At 43.8% G+C, this 15,075-nt stretch overlaps 1 protein-coding gene across 1 annotated transcript in view; it reads left to right on the top strand.

The window, feature by feature from the left end:
• The window catches only part of LOC134503707 (mitochondrial peptide methionine sulfoxide reductase-like), a 55,750-nt gene extending 41,701 nt beyond the window's left edge, over nucleotides 1-14,049 (top strand). The window contains exon 6 of the mRNA XM_063312608.1: nucleotides 12,511-14,049. Coding sequence (XP_063168678.1) covers nucleotides 12,511-12,669 — 159 coding nt within the window. The 3' untranslated portion in view covers nucleotides 12,670-14,049. The remainder of the gene's footprint in view (nucleotides 1-12,510) is intronic.
• Nucleotides 14,050-15,075: the final 1,026 nt, after the last annotated feature.

Genomic DNA, 15,075 nt, shown 5'->3' with positions numbered 1-15,075 from the left:
CCACTTCTTCCATGTTCAAGGGATAAAAAGTAAACGTAGAGACAGAATTCCTAGAAAAGCCTAATTTTTGCAGAACTGTTCTACATCTTCATTCCTCTGCCAGTGGAAAGAAGTGTGTGGGGGGGGGTTAACTCTCTCTTCCGTGTTTGTCCAACATGGCTGACCAGGAGAGGTAGTTTAATTTAAAACAATGTAGGGCTCTTCCAGGCTAAAACTGAACCCCTCAAGCCCACTACTGTGGAGGTTATGGTTTTGCCTGACACACCAATCCAGCTCATGGCGCATCTTGCAAATATAACTAGTTTTCCCCCAGAAATGCATAAATTTATTTTTAATCAGTTTGCTTGTCTGTGTGTATGTGTTTGATTCAGTATTTATTCAAGTCTGTGCAGTTTTCTTGGTGACATTTTTTTGGAAATGTTCTTTCTAGGACTGAGAGAGAGGGACTGGTTCAAAGTCATCCAGCTGGCTTTGTGCTTCAGGGTGGGCTAGAATTCATGGTCTCCTGGTTTCTAGCCTAGGGTCTTTAACCACTACACCAACCTGGTTCACTACTGAACTGTTTGGATGTTAAGAAGTTCTTATAATTGCTAGGTCAAAACCCCTTTTTTCTTCATTTCCCATGGGATTTGAATTCTATGCTCTGGAGCCTTGTTAGAGTAGGACAATTCTTCAGATATTTTCACTAACATGTTGCCTCTTAATAATCTCTTCTTCAGGCTAAATATCTTAATGCCTTCAGCTTTTTCTTGTAGGGCCTCATTAACCAACAGAAGTTTGAAGTGGCAGTCTAATTATACCAGGAAGGTATTGTTACTTGCATTCCATGTTTTCAGACATGCTTCATTTTTAAAGGAGCTATTACTTATGCTTGAACAAAATAGTATAGCTCTTGATCTATAATGCCCTAAGTGCTCTGGACTCTAGGCCAAGCTTCCAGCACTAGCTGCTGTCTAGGACTGTAATTCTCCTAATTCCCAGATGCTGGCTCAGCAATAAATTACATACAGGGTGTACCAAAAGTCAGGCCCCATAAGCCAAGCACAATATTTACTTGAGGGACCACCTTCTCCCAAGAACATCTGCCTGCCCGACACACTCTCATGATGTAATGGTATGTGGGAATGACCTTGGGAGATGGGAGAGGAGATGATGCCTAGGGAACGATCAGATAAGAGAGCGAATAGCCCACAGCTGCATAACGGGAAGAGAAAGAAACTCAGAAACAACCTTCCTAACTTCTCAGGCTGTAAAAGAGATGGCTGGAGATTTGTACTTTCAGTCTTGCAAGATTCTGTTAATGTGGCCTTACAATAAAGTAGAATTAGCTCATCTGGCCATGTTTCCTGTCTGGTCTACCTGGGAAGGTTGACCCACAGGGAGGGCATGCTCCAGGTTCCTTCTTTTAAATCTTGTCATCTTATGGGGCCTAGGAAGTGTGTCTTTTCTGTGGTTGCCCCTGTTCTCTGGGATGATCTCCCTTCCGGGATATGACAGGCCACAACTCACCTTTAGGAAACCCATTAAGACCTGGCTCTTCCCTCAGGCTTTGGGGACTGGTTGAGTGGGAGTCTCCTTGTGATTGTTTTGTTATGTATGTGGTTGCTATATTCTATTATTGGTATTTTGATTGGCAAATAAAGCCCTGATGAAAGGTTGCAACTGTTAACTTTAGAATCTGTAAAGAACAGGGCCTTTTCTGTATAGCTCCTGAACAATGGAATATGCAGATAGCAGACCTATGGACACTAGTTCTTTAAGGGGGCTGAGACAAACTTCATGGAAGATAGCTACTAACCATGATGGCTTTCTGAAATCTCCACCTTATAGATGGCAGAATTAAGAGGGAATACTGTCTCTGAAGAACAATGGAAACAAAGGTCTATTCTATGGAAGCATTTGGTTGCCCAGTGTAGGAAATGGGATATTGTCTTAGATCAAAGGTGGGTTGAGGGCCACCCTTGGCCTTCACTTGGGTCCACCAGTATTGTAGCTGCATTCCAAAAACTGGATGGGGTCAGAACATAAAACTGCATATGGTTTCCTTTCCATTTTCAGATTAAGAACTACAGTGAAGGTGATTATATCTGTTACGTATTTAATACCTTTCCTCTTCCATCACGTTAAAAACAAATACATACATACATACATACATACATATATATATATATATATATATATATATTATTAGTAACAATTTCTGAAGGCTTGGGCAGGGGATTGTGTTGCTTTGCTTTCCCACGTTATGCAGCTCTAGCCTGACAGATGTTCAGGTGGATCCAGTAGAGCTTCTTTTTCCACCTTTATGCACAGAAGGTTCTTCCTCAGGAGCTCCGCTGGTCTCCATCCTCGGGAGCTTAGCCTCTTTCAGCAGCTTCCTGAAAAACTGGTGCTTTCAGCCCCACCCCCCTTCTTGTGGCTTAACATTGCGTTCTTTTTATACAATGTGGTTCTTTGATGGGCACAATCTGTTTTGGAAACATGCTTAGAGAGACCCTTGAGGTATCACTTAAATCAGCCGTCGCCAAGAAGATGCTGAGTCTCTCCAGCATCAGATTCATGATGGAGCTTGTGGGATCTGCTTTTCTCTCTCTCTCATGCGCGCACTCTCACACACACACACACTCATACAAGCACGCTCAGGGACTCTGAAGAGCTTCTTTTTTGTTTCCGTCCCCTCCAGTGAATAGAACCTGCCCGCAACGCCTTGCCCCATAACAAAGGCAGAGAGGCGAATATAGATAATTACTCCTCCAAGGCCATCCATGCACTCTGGGTGGAAAGGGGGGGGGGAGATGTCTCAGTTTCCCTGGCAACTTGCCATGATAGTGATTGGCAGCTAGGGAGCAAAGGTCACAGGAGAGGCAGGTGCAATATCTCCCCTCCGCCTGGGCCCGTTTTGAAATGATTCATTGCCTTAAGCGGTCGCCCCCCCTCCCCCAAGCAGGACAATTAAGGGCAATCCCGCTTAAAACTGGCACGTGCTGGGTGGACATCAATGTGTGTCAGGAGGGGGGGAGGATGGGATTTCGGGAGCTTGCAGAGAGGCAGTTTGTGGGCGGGGAGTGTGTGTTGTGTGTTTCCAAGCTGCTAATGAGGTTGAAATGAAGGGAACTGGGGCAGCTTGGAAGGATCTCCTTCTTCCTGGAGGGAGATACCAAGATGCCTCAGGTGAGGGCAGAGTCATTTCAAAGATGCCAACGTTGCTGTGTCTTTATGGCAGGGGTGGGTGGGGAGAGCAGGGCAGAGCAGCCTTTGTACAGCTAGGGGTATGTTTCATTTATTGCTTCTTGGCAACTGTAGAAGGCATGGCAGAGATGGGCTGATGTCATCTGAAGGAGCAGGGATGAAACCCTCTGGAGGGTTTTCTGAACAACTCAAAAGTTAGCACCTTTAGCCTACCAGAGACTTTTCCACTCTGATTTGGTTGCTTGTTGTTGTTTTTAGTAAAATTAAGTAAAAATACAGGCAGCTGGGAATTGTTATTTTGGTGGTACCATCTGGGAGAGGGCTTCTCAAAAATGGGGGTGACATTACATGAGGTCTGAGGGTTGCTTCTCTTGCTTTACCGCTATAGAAGGTGATAAAGATGGGATGAAGCAGCCCATTGTGGCCCCATTGTGCTAGCCAAAAGAGGCAGTCCTGCAAACTAAATCAAAATATAAGAAGGGAAGTGCCCCAAATTGTGCACCTAATTTAAGACATGAAGCACAGGACCAGGTTAATGAATGAACCCATTTTCTGGATTCACACAGTACATAGAACCATTAATTAGCCAAATAGTCTAAGTTCACAGATCATACTAAGCTACAAAAAAATGAACCAAGTTTAAAACTAAGCAAGATTCACTTGTTGAGGAAATGCAACCATCAAGTCTTTCACTGGCCTGGATTAGCTATTCCACAAGAACAGCCAATGTGTACTATTTTATTAATACAGTGAAACCTCATTTTAATGGACTAATTGGAGGGAGGAAGTTGCCGTTATTAAAGATGGTCCATTAAGAGGAACGGTACCCACCCACGCTGGTTTGTATCATTTCTATAATGATGCTATTATCCATGATACAAATTACATCATTTGCATCCGTCTACATTATTTGGGTAATGACATCATTATGCAAATGATATAAATTGTGCAAAAAATTGGTCCATCCCATGTGAAAAGTGTTGCGACCAAGTCCAGTAAATAGACATTTCATTGGTTACAGAGGTGTCCATAGGGCCATGATGTTGCAATTAAAGCCCCACCAATTTTGTATGTGTGTTGTGTGGCTGCCATTGTGACTTTTTTGACCATGCCCTGCAGACATGGTTATGAATATGACAAAAGTGCTGGTTTGGGTGTAGAGTCATCCATCTCTATGTAACATTGTTTGTACCACTTCCTTGAATCAAAGGTTTTAACCCAAAGTCTTCCCCAGTAGTAAGTGGCATATCTTATGTCAAGGGAACTGATTAGAATACAACTCAGAATTTAAGGGTACAGATAAATCTACTTTTTCAGATGATAATCAGATTTCTGAAGCCTCAGAGAGGGAAGTCCTACCCCCAACATCATCCATTTTATTGTGCAGAAGAATCTTGATCAGGGAAGGCCCAGGATGTATCCTGGGAAGCCTTAATTCTTGTCAATTATTCACTTAAAAGATCCAGCACCGCATGCACACACAATGTCCCAAGATAAAACTGCTCTAGTGGGAAGCAGAAAAATGTTGGGAACAGAGCTCTATATGCAAATTTAGGTTGCTTGGGAAATTGGGTGGTGAGACCTCCTCCAAGAAGAAAAAGGAGATAGTCAGTAATGAACGGTAAAGAAGAAACTTTATTAGAGCATTGGTGGCCCGACTGAAAAAGGATTAAGTAAATTTATGAGTTGAAAAAACGTTGTGTCACTGACAAAGAACTTAAAAATGTTTTACTGAAGGGAATGCTACAAATGATGTAAGTAGGCTTATAAAGCAGCAGCATGGTTGGCCCTTTTGTCCATTTGTGATATTAATAAATTAGAACACATAAGGCTGGACCATTTGGTGTTTTGCACTTTTCGTATTTGGATTTGATCTACATCTTCCAGCATTCCACGCCACCGGTGGCATTGCTGGCTGAGGCTGCTAGAACTGGATGTTCAGCAGGGTCTGGAGAGTCCCAGGCAACTTACCCGTAATTGCCAGGATACAGACTCTGGGGAACTGCAGGCTAACCTGATTCAAGGGAAGCCTTTAGGACCTCTTTCTGTGCCTTCCAAGCTTGAGGCTGTAGTTTTCATTTCATATAAAAGCTCAAATTCAGGTTTTTGCATGGTTCCTGTGATTGTCCAGCCATGCAGAAGAGATGAGAAGATCTTTCAATCAACGCACTAGCAAGTGGGAATGGTACTGAGGAACTGCTGGCTTTTTAGTCTTAACTTATGGGTTGAGCTTGGACACGTGCTGGAACAACAGCTCTTAGCATGGCTGGCTGGGAAATTCTGGAAGTTGAAGTCCACCCATCTTAAACATGCCAAGGTTGAGAAACACTGTCTTATAGTTAGTTCAATCATGGTTATCTGCACTGAGCTCTCCAAGGTCCTGAAAATGCTTAAGCTAGTTTCCTTGTTCTCAACCAGGACAGGACAGGACAGAATTAAACCTAGAATAAGGCTTCTTGAAGCAGAGATGTGGCAGAGTTACTTCTAAGAGGACAGGACTTAGTTTCATTCTGGACACAGATCTAAGCTAAATCAAATTTGTGTAGCTAGTCTAACTTTTGGTGAACCTTCCTCATTTGGTGGCAACACCTCCCACCTTAGCACCACTGCAGTGCCACTGTTTCTCTAGCATGTGTTTGGGTACAGAGTTAAGTGTTGTTCCTTCCTTCTAGCAGTAGAGGCCACCTATAGGGCCAAAATTGTATGGGGGGAGAGGGGATTGGAGGAAGAGAGAGAATGTTTTAATGTTTTTGTGTCGTTGTGACGTAGGGCTCTGCATGGGATTTTAGCATCTTCCTGGTATTGGATAATCCACAAATCAGGTTTCTGATTTTATGTTAGTGTGTGAGATTCATCGGGTATCCAACAATCCTGATTTCTCCTGCTTGCACTGCTACAGGCTGCATTATCATTTGATTTGTACATTGGTTGTATTCTCTAATAAACTACCATATTAACACCCTCTCTCTCACCCCCCCCCATTTCCTGCCCCCCCAGCAGCCTTTCCTAAGCTAATATCCAGCAGATAATACAGTAATTGGGAGTGACTCCACAGCCAAATTGCTTGATGACTGGGGATGATTGGAGCTATAGCCGAATCAGCTGAAGACTGGGGATGATGGGTGCTCCATCTCCTCATGAAGCGTGCTGTGTTGCAGAAGGCTGAAGTGCAACTCAATTATTCTTACCCAACCTTCATTTCATTTTTAATATATTTCTATATCACTTCCTATATAATTTCATCCCAAAGTAGTGTCCTGTAGTGAAATATTCCTTCCCTGGACTGCTGAATTCAAGTGAGCAGCAGCATAAAGCACTGACCAACATCAAGAGAGGGTTCTCACCCTCTAGGGCTTCAAACCTGAGCATCTTTTTTATATCCCAGGTTCATTTGTTATGCATCTGAATTTTTTTTTTAATCCGTTCAATTGTGTCCGATTCTCTGACAAGTCCCTGCAGTTCCTTGGCAAGATTTTGGAAGTGGTTTGCCATTGCCTCCCTCTTAGGGCTGAGAGAGAGGGACTCATCACAGTTTGGGCACTTGGCAACCCGTTCAGAGTTATGACACAGCACCCCGTGGTCACATTTGACCTTCCTGGCCGGCCTCTGGCAAACAAAATCAGTGGGGAACCACGTGATTTGCTTAACAACTATGTGATTTGCTTAATGCCCATGATGATTTGCTTAACAACCACCGCAAAAAAGTTCATAAAATTGGGTCGAATCCACTTAATGACCACTTTGCTTAGCAACCAACATTCCGGACCCAATTGTGGTCATTAAGTAAGGAGTACCTGTAACATCGTAACTGAGATTAGACTCTAGCTGTTTGGGAGATTTTGACAGATAAATCACATCATTCTTCTCTGACAGGTTTCCTTCTAGTGGCCATTAAACATGCTAAGATATTCCCCACCAGGGAGGAAAAAAAATCAATAGCTCCCCTCCACATCCCAGAGGACAGGAGGAGCAATCTGTTATTTATACATTCTGTTCCTCTGTGTGGCTTAAATACCAAGCACTTGGTCTCTGCTCCTTGCTCCCTGGAGAGGCCCCTAGAGCTTTGCTCATCCCATCCTCTGAATGGGGCAGAAAGAAATAGCATTTATTGATCACTTCAAGGAAAGCAGACCTCCTTTTTGTCCCAATCCATCTGGGATCCAGTCTCCATGGTTCAGAAACTGTGAGATTTTCCTCCAAGGAAGTGTTTCCCTTCCTTACTTGCTGGCAGTTTTGCAGTACCAATTGGAAGAAGGAAAAAAACAAAGCATTATTTCCAAACAGTTGCATTTTGTGTTCAAATGTAAGGCAGGGCCCTTCTTTCCAATTTGCGTTCACAGGATCTGAAGTTTGAAGCCACCTTTGAGTTGTGATTCTGTTAGGAAAATGGGCACCCAGTTCTATCTCTTGTTCTTCCTGGCCTCTGCAGATTCAGCTGGATGTCTGAAGGACAGCTGTGCGCATGTTTGCTGGAACCTGGGTGTTCAGGCTCTGCAGATCTTCACGGGGAGAGGGAATATTGCTTCAACATTTCTTGCTCCATCTGTCCGTGGTCTCCAGTCAGGGATCTTTCCTGGTACTGCTGTTTGAGTTCACCTTCCAGGAGAAATGTCAGTGGCTGAACTTGGACACTTTGCTATGGAATCTCTCCACCCATCCACACCCTGCACACCCATTCCAGAAGTTGCTATTTGGAACTGCATACTTGTTCCATCTATCAGCCAGGAGAGCTACTATACCTTCTGAGCAGGGTCAGTGGAGAGAAGATGCCTTAGAGCTTCAGGCTGAAGGGTTCAAGGTGGAGGAGACATTTGTTTTCTCTGTGAAACCTATCCCCAATCCTTTCCTGCGATTGGAGAACATTTGAGAATACAGCATATACAAGTATTGAGCATAGCTGCTGAGTAAGCACACACTACAGCCTGGGGGTAGGAAAAGAAAAGACATCCTTTGGGAGAGCTTTCCCTGCCCTGCAACCCTCCAAATGGGTAGGAATTCAGTTCCCATCATCCCCAGCCAGCTTGAGTGGGCTGAGTGGGGATGATGAGAGTTCTAGTCCAACCCTTTTGGAAAGTCACCTTAGAACCCCTTTATAAATATAAAGGATGTGTGCTTACTGGCTGTGTTCTCATAAACCAGCCTAACTACCTCAGTTATGAACCTAGAAGGTGCCTTCACACAACAGGCCAAAATTGGTTAGTTTTAATCTTGTTTGTTTGTTTTAATGGTATAATGCAGGGTTTCTCGACTTTAGCAACTTTAAGCCAGCAATGCTGGCTGGGGAATTCTGGGAGTTGAAGTCCACACATGTTTAAGTTGCTACGGTTGAGAAACACTGATGTAATGTGTATATTGTTAATGTCTAATATCCAGTACTAAACTACTAAACTGCCCGTTTTTCAGATTGTGGTGTGTGTGTGTGTGTGTGTGTGTGTGTTACTTAAATAAGCAGAAATATAGTACTTTCTATAAACCGGGTTGGAATCCTATATCTTCAAAAGCAAGAAAGGGACATAGAATTGCATAACAAAGCCTTGTTTAAAGTACAAGAAGGCCTAACTCATGGACATTTTAAAAATACACAGTTTTCCAGATGATATATTGAAGGTTCAGATCCCCTGCCTGATTTTTTGGAGAAAACATTTACAAGAGCTAATCTCATTACCTTCTGATCGTGATTTGGATATTGACAGTTCCCCTTGAATTAGAACCAGTGAAAATTCCTAAGAGGGCTGCTCCTATCATTGTAAAATGTCTCAGATGCTTCAAGAAGCAGGAGAAGGATGTTCCGTGAACGCAGCCCTTCATTCTGCATTAGAAGCACAAGCTAGCCCTCGTTCTTCTTTCTCCCCCTCCCTCGATGCAAAGCTGACTTCCACTGCTCTTTTCCTGCCTCAGCGTCTCTGCTGACGCCAGGCTCAGCTGGGTTCCAGTTAATTAACCATGTTGTCTTATCGGCTCTCTTGCACACATCATCCAGACTGCATGCGAATTAACTCTGCCTGCGATAAGCCTCATTGTACTTAGCCCTGGAGAGCCACACGCTTCCTTCTCATACTCCCTTTCCCTGACATAAACAATCCAGCTTCCCTTGACCAAGAGCCTCCTGAGCTGTCCTTGATTCCTTTGAAGTGGGCAGGGCCATTAATGGCAAGGTTGAAAAACTGAGCTGCATTTCCTCACTCCCCACTCCACCATTCTCCCCATGCCAGTCTCCTCACCAATCAGTCTATTATTTGGCCCCTCTACCTGCCTTTGCCTCCTCTAGGTGGAGACTACCACCACCCTTCCTCAGGAGAGAAGAGAAAAACATTTCCAGCTGGTAAAGGCAGGAGGCCATCCCACTATTTCATAAAGGGAGAACGAGGTGGGAGGGCTCAGCCAGTCTCTCCTAAACCCTTCCTTTGGAAGCAAAGATAGTGGATGGCATTTTTGTCGGTGCTTCTTTCTAGACCAGTGGTGGATGGAAAGAAATGGTATTTAGCCTTCTCTCCCAGTCCAGGGAAGACCCAGGGAGGCCATGCATTTAAAAGATAGGGGATGTAATGGGATGTGGGAATGACCTTGGGAGACAGGAGGGAGAGCCACAGACTGGACAACCAGCATGTAAAAGGTGTCTCAGCCCACAGAAGGAAAGAGGGCGTGGGAAGCATTTCAGAAGGGACCCTCCCTAGTTTTCTGGAGAGTAAAAGGAAAGGAGGGGAGAAATACTTTCAGTCTTGCAAGATTCTGCTAATGTAACTTTACAGTAAAGATAGAGCTAGTGCTCCTGTTTGCGCTTCTTCTTTGGACTGCCTTGCCGGGCTAACAGGGGACCAGCTGCCAATGTTCATCCATGTCTCCTAGCGTTTTGTTCATGGACTGTAAAGAAAAAATGGTTTTCCATTGCCTGAGTAATATGCTCTTCCCCTACCTGACAGTTCTCAAGTGTTCATGGGAATACATCCATACAGAATAATATTGGAGCCCAAAGTCTATTTTACTTGACAGTTTTGGTGTATTTCTCTCCTGAAAGTGATTGGAGGCTCTGCTGCTACTGTTTAGCAGTTGTAATCAGAGAAGGACTTTGTGGGGGTGCAGAGGTGGGGCTGGTAGCCCTGGGATCTCAGGTTGCTGGTGTTAATGCTGAGTTTGTTGGGCCAGTAGCCAGATTTTGGTGTGAGGACCTTCATTATGTTCAGTGTACAGTGACCTATCGGACATTTGCATATGCTTCTTGGCCATTGCTTCTTCAAAAGATTTTCTAGAATAAATTCTTCCGTTTGAGTGAGACTGACTGAAGAAAATGCAGGAGGGTTTGCCTGGAACTAATAAAAATGAGATGTTCACTTTGGTGTATAAACCCATACATAGCTTAGGCCCGAATTAGAGGCAGGATAACAGACCTTTAGCAGGGTATCACTTGTAGGCCCCATCGTGGATATGTCTAACACCAACAGAAGAGTCTCCTTGACCGCTGTTAGACTGAGGAAGGTCCCCTCCTTAGAGTTTAACAGCGGGCCTAAAACATTTTCTTTCTCCAAGCCATTTGGAGGTGTTTAATCCTTTTATCTGTGTGATTTTTGTAATGTTCATACATTCTCAGCTGCCCAAGGCCATTGGAGATTGGGCAGCATATAAAAGCACACACACACAGACACACAAATTCCTAAGGTAATTCATGATGCAGTTAAGGAATCTCCTATATCTTGGTTGCCCTCTGTCATCAGGGACTGAATAAGGGGATCAGGAATTAAAGATCAGAGGTTGTTTCCAGCTAAACAGCACCTTCACGAACAATGGAAAGAAAGCCTGACTTGGCTATCACATCGTGTTTTTTCCTTAATGGGGTGTGTGTGTGTGTGCATGCGCGCTTAGAGAAAAGATGGAAGAAGCAGTGGGAAACTGCTTGAGGGCTAGAAGGTTATATCTGCCCCTGCCCCCACCCCCTAAAATGCTGTGAGTGACGCTTGGAGATTGCAAGATAAAAGCCTTGTCTGGAAGTATCGGTCATAGATATAGTCTGGGAGGTCACATTAAAAGATGGTGTGAACAACCAAATGCATGGATTGTGGATTTTTTTGGAGGGGGGTATTGTTGGTAGAAGTCAGGCTCATCGTCAGCAGCAAGAATAGTGTGTTTTCCATTATGCTGCCAACTCCATTCTTTAGCATTTTCCCCTGTCCTTCTGAACTCTGAATGAGTGTATCTTACTGAAGCAACTTGGGGGCTTTGGAAGGGGGCTACAAATAGACAGGGATCTCGGTGGCCCTCAAGTGGCCACATAGGGGATGGCAGTCCTTTTTCTGGGCAGTCAACTTGCCATGTTTCAAGCCAGAGGAATTCCTTAAAAACTATCAAAACATATCAAAACCCTTAGGACAACCTTCGCCAACTTGGCTACTTTCTCGATAAGGTGGACCTCGACCCCCAGAATTCTCAGCAAAAAGGGACATCTGGGAAGGGGTTCGTACATCTGCCCAGATTAGGGCAGGCTGGCATCTGATTCATAAGCTCTGATGGGTTTTCCAGGGTTACAAGCAGAGGTCTTTCCCATCAATTCCCTACCAGAGATGCAGAGATTAAAGCAAGATCTGGATTGATTCTGCATGGGGGAGATGGGCGGTGACAGAAATTTGAAATATAAATAAAATAAATAAATATGTTCCTACTATCACAGTTTCAAAAACTGAAGACTCCAACCCAGGGTGGGGGCAGGGACCTGTACTGGTTTGTGTCATTGTCTCACCCATTATTGTATAGGGCTCCTAAAAACGAAAGTCCTTGGTTACTAAAATTTTGCTCAGTTATATCTGCGTATTGCATTCGTTTTCCAGTACCTTTATGGAAGCATAAGGAGGAGGTCACTCCATTCCCCAAGCCCTGTGAAAATCCTTCCTGCCCCTACAATATCTTCAGTTTTATTTATTTATTTTATTTATAGATTTATTCACCGCCCATCTCTCCCCAACAGGGGGACTCTGGGCGGCTTACAATAAAACAAGATTAAAATATAAAACCATTACAATTAAAATACAATAAAAATATAAATATAATAAAGTTGCCGTTCGCACCTTTCCACGCCAATGTTCAGAGCCACAAGGACCAGAAACCTGTTTTCTGTTTACGAGTGCTGGCCTTCTTAAACGTTAACTCTCTTCCCCAATACCGAAATCCCAACATGAATTGGATACTTCAAGGAGGAGGGAGAGGATTGTGGATGGAGATAACCTACAAGTAAAGAATTTGAGCATAGTTTACCATTCCTTTTGCTATCCTGCAGGGAGACAAGACTTCAGGCTGTTCCATACTTTAAAAATATTTCTGTTTCCTCTTTGGCAGGAGTTGGCTAAGAAGCAATGGGGACCAATAACCACGGAGATTCGGGAGGCTGGCAAATTCTACTACGCTGAAGATTACCACCAGCAATATCTGCACAAAAACCCGGATGGCTATTGTGGCCTGCAAGGCACTGGAGTTGCCTGCCCCATAGGCAAATGAGTTTCCCAATGGGAGTATCCTTGGGCGCCATGGTAATCATAACCCTTGAACAGTTACCATGGCAACCGGGTGGCCTAGCATCTTCGTAATTCAACTGTGATTTAGCAACGGGGGCCATTGTTCCCTTCTTTTGTGTCCTGTAGGACACTGTAAGATTTGGGGATCGGGGCAAAAACAGGCAGCCTGCTGGAAAAAATTTGCTGTGAATGTTAATGCTTTGGGTGGAAGGGATAGATATAAAATTTCAGTCCAACACAGATGTTTGAGATTGCCTGACAGGGCACTGATAAATACACATTATGCATTTCTCCTTCTTGTTGTTTCTCCAATGTCCCCAAGAAAGCTGATGGACTCCTCCACCTTTGCAATGAATTTGTTTATCCAGTATTGCCCTCTCTTTGGCTTGGTAGGCCTTAGAGAGAGAAAACATTGCTCTTTTGACCTCATGAAGGATTCTATATCTGGGGCTTCTGATAAACCAAGCTCCCATGCTACCCTCAATCTACCTCTGCCTAGTGGATCTTTTGATACTAAATTCTTCAATATGGTGCCTATGAGCTGAACAGTTCTGCAGGCACTTCTTCTGGATTCTGACAAGCTTTCCCATCTCTCTTCGTTTTTTATAAAATGCATTTAAATGTTTCATTGGGTTTTAACTGGGAAACTTGCAAACCAGCTACTGACCTCTAGTACCATCCTTTATTTTCAGAAATACCTCAGGAACTCCAGTTAAGTCTTAGACAGTCACAACATGTGTGCATGGAAGTGATATTTTGCCAGTCCAGGCTGGTGGCTGGTATGTGTTTTTCTGTCATTTTGTGATACCTTCTGTTTCATTGGTGGGTGGAGATAATGTTGTGTGTTCAGTTGGGAAAACACACGTGTCTCCAACTTCAGGGATGCAATTCTCTAATCAAAGCACATGCACAGATAGGTACAGGTAGTCCTTCTTTTGCGATCACAATTGGGACCGGCAACTCGGTTGTTAAGCGAAGAGGTTGCTAAGTGAAACCATGACTGTGCTTATGATCTTACTTCAGCTTTCCTTTGCTTTGCAGACCTGCAAAGGTTGTAAATGCGAGGACTAGTCGCAAAGTTACTTTTTCATCACTGTTGTAACTGTGAACAGTCAATAAACAAGGCAGTCGCTAAACAAGGACCACTTGTACACAAAAAAGCTTGTTGGCAAAAATTCCACAAAAGTAGTGCATATATTAAGGGCATTTACAAAACATACATGTGTATTTTAAGGGTAATATCCACAGAAATGTCATATGCATCATTTGGGATGCAAGAAGCCTGACCAACCAAACCGGAAATGAAGAGAAGCTTAAATCAAGAGGGTCATACATCCGTAATAAAATATGTGTTTTGCCTTTGTGTGATATGTGTGTGTGTGTGTTTGTGTGTGTGGTATTTTGCCTGGCTGTTGGTGTGTATGTATATTTTGTCTTTTTTTTAATGTGTGTTTGGGTTATTTTGCCTAGGGGGTTACTTTCCAATGTCTCGCTGCAGTTTATCTTCTGTGAAAGTGGATCCTTGTCCTCCGTTTCTAAGCCATGTTCCTTGTTTCTGAGTCTTATCAGTTCGTCTTCTGTGAAATTGGCACAAGGGCACAACATTTCAGGCTCAAAGAATGGTTTGGTATTTAGGAATATGGACCTCACCTTGGAACAAACCATTTCTCTCTTTTTAGTTAGATTCACTTGCCTTCTGGGAAATGAGAAGTTTTGTGATCAGTTGCTCCCACAATGGGCAACTGTTTTGTGAAGGTGTAAGCCTTTCCTTGTGAATGCCATCTGGCAAGAAGTCCCACAAAGTGCCTATCAGCCCCCCTCCCCCAATTTTGGACCCTTATTCTGGTGTATTACTGATGCTACAGGACAATTGGACATAGGCCTACATCCATTCCCACTCAACAGATTGCCATGTCTCTTCTTCAGCCTTCTGAAGTTCAGGTGCCCTCCAGTTTCAACTCCCAGAGTTCCCCAGTCAGCAGTGCCAATGCTAAGAATTCTGGGGGTTGGCCCACGTATCTGGAGGATGCCCATTCTTTCTAGCCAACAGACCATGTCATACAGCCTATTCTACACCTAGGAAGTTCTGATTGGCTCTCTTATTCTTAATTGGCCATAGATGCAACTATATCTTCAAGAGTCCATGAATGAATGATAAGGTGTATTTCAGTGTGAATACCAGGTTGTGTAAATTATTAGCATGGTGTGAGGCAGGTACAATTTGCCTCAAGGAGGCCCTTCACACAATGCCACTAGTGGACACCACCTTGTCAATGCACAGAGGTGATGCTCTCCATCAAAGCCCCTGTTCCAGCTCTTAGCTTAGGCAGAAACAGATTTTGCACATGCACCAAAGTCCTTCCTTTCAAAGCAGGAAGCCGCATGATTT

The sequence above is a fragment of the Candoia aspera genome, chromosome 10 (assembly GCF_035149785.1).
Source record: "Candoia aspera isolate rCanAsp1 chromosome 10, rCanAsp1.hap2, whole genome shotgun sequence".
NCBI lineage: Eukaryota > Metazoa > Chordata > Lepidosauria > Squamata > Boidae > Candoia > Candoia aspera.
The sequence above is the reverse complement of the archived record's forward strand: the minus strand, read 5'-3'. Positions and strand labels throughout refer to the sequence as shown.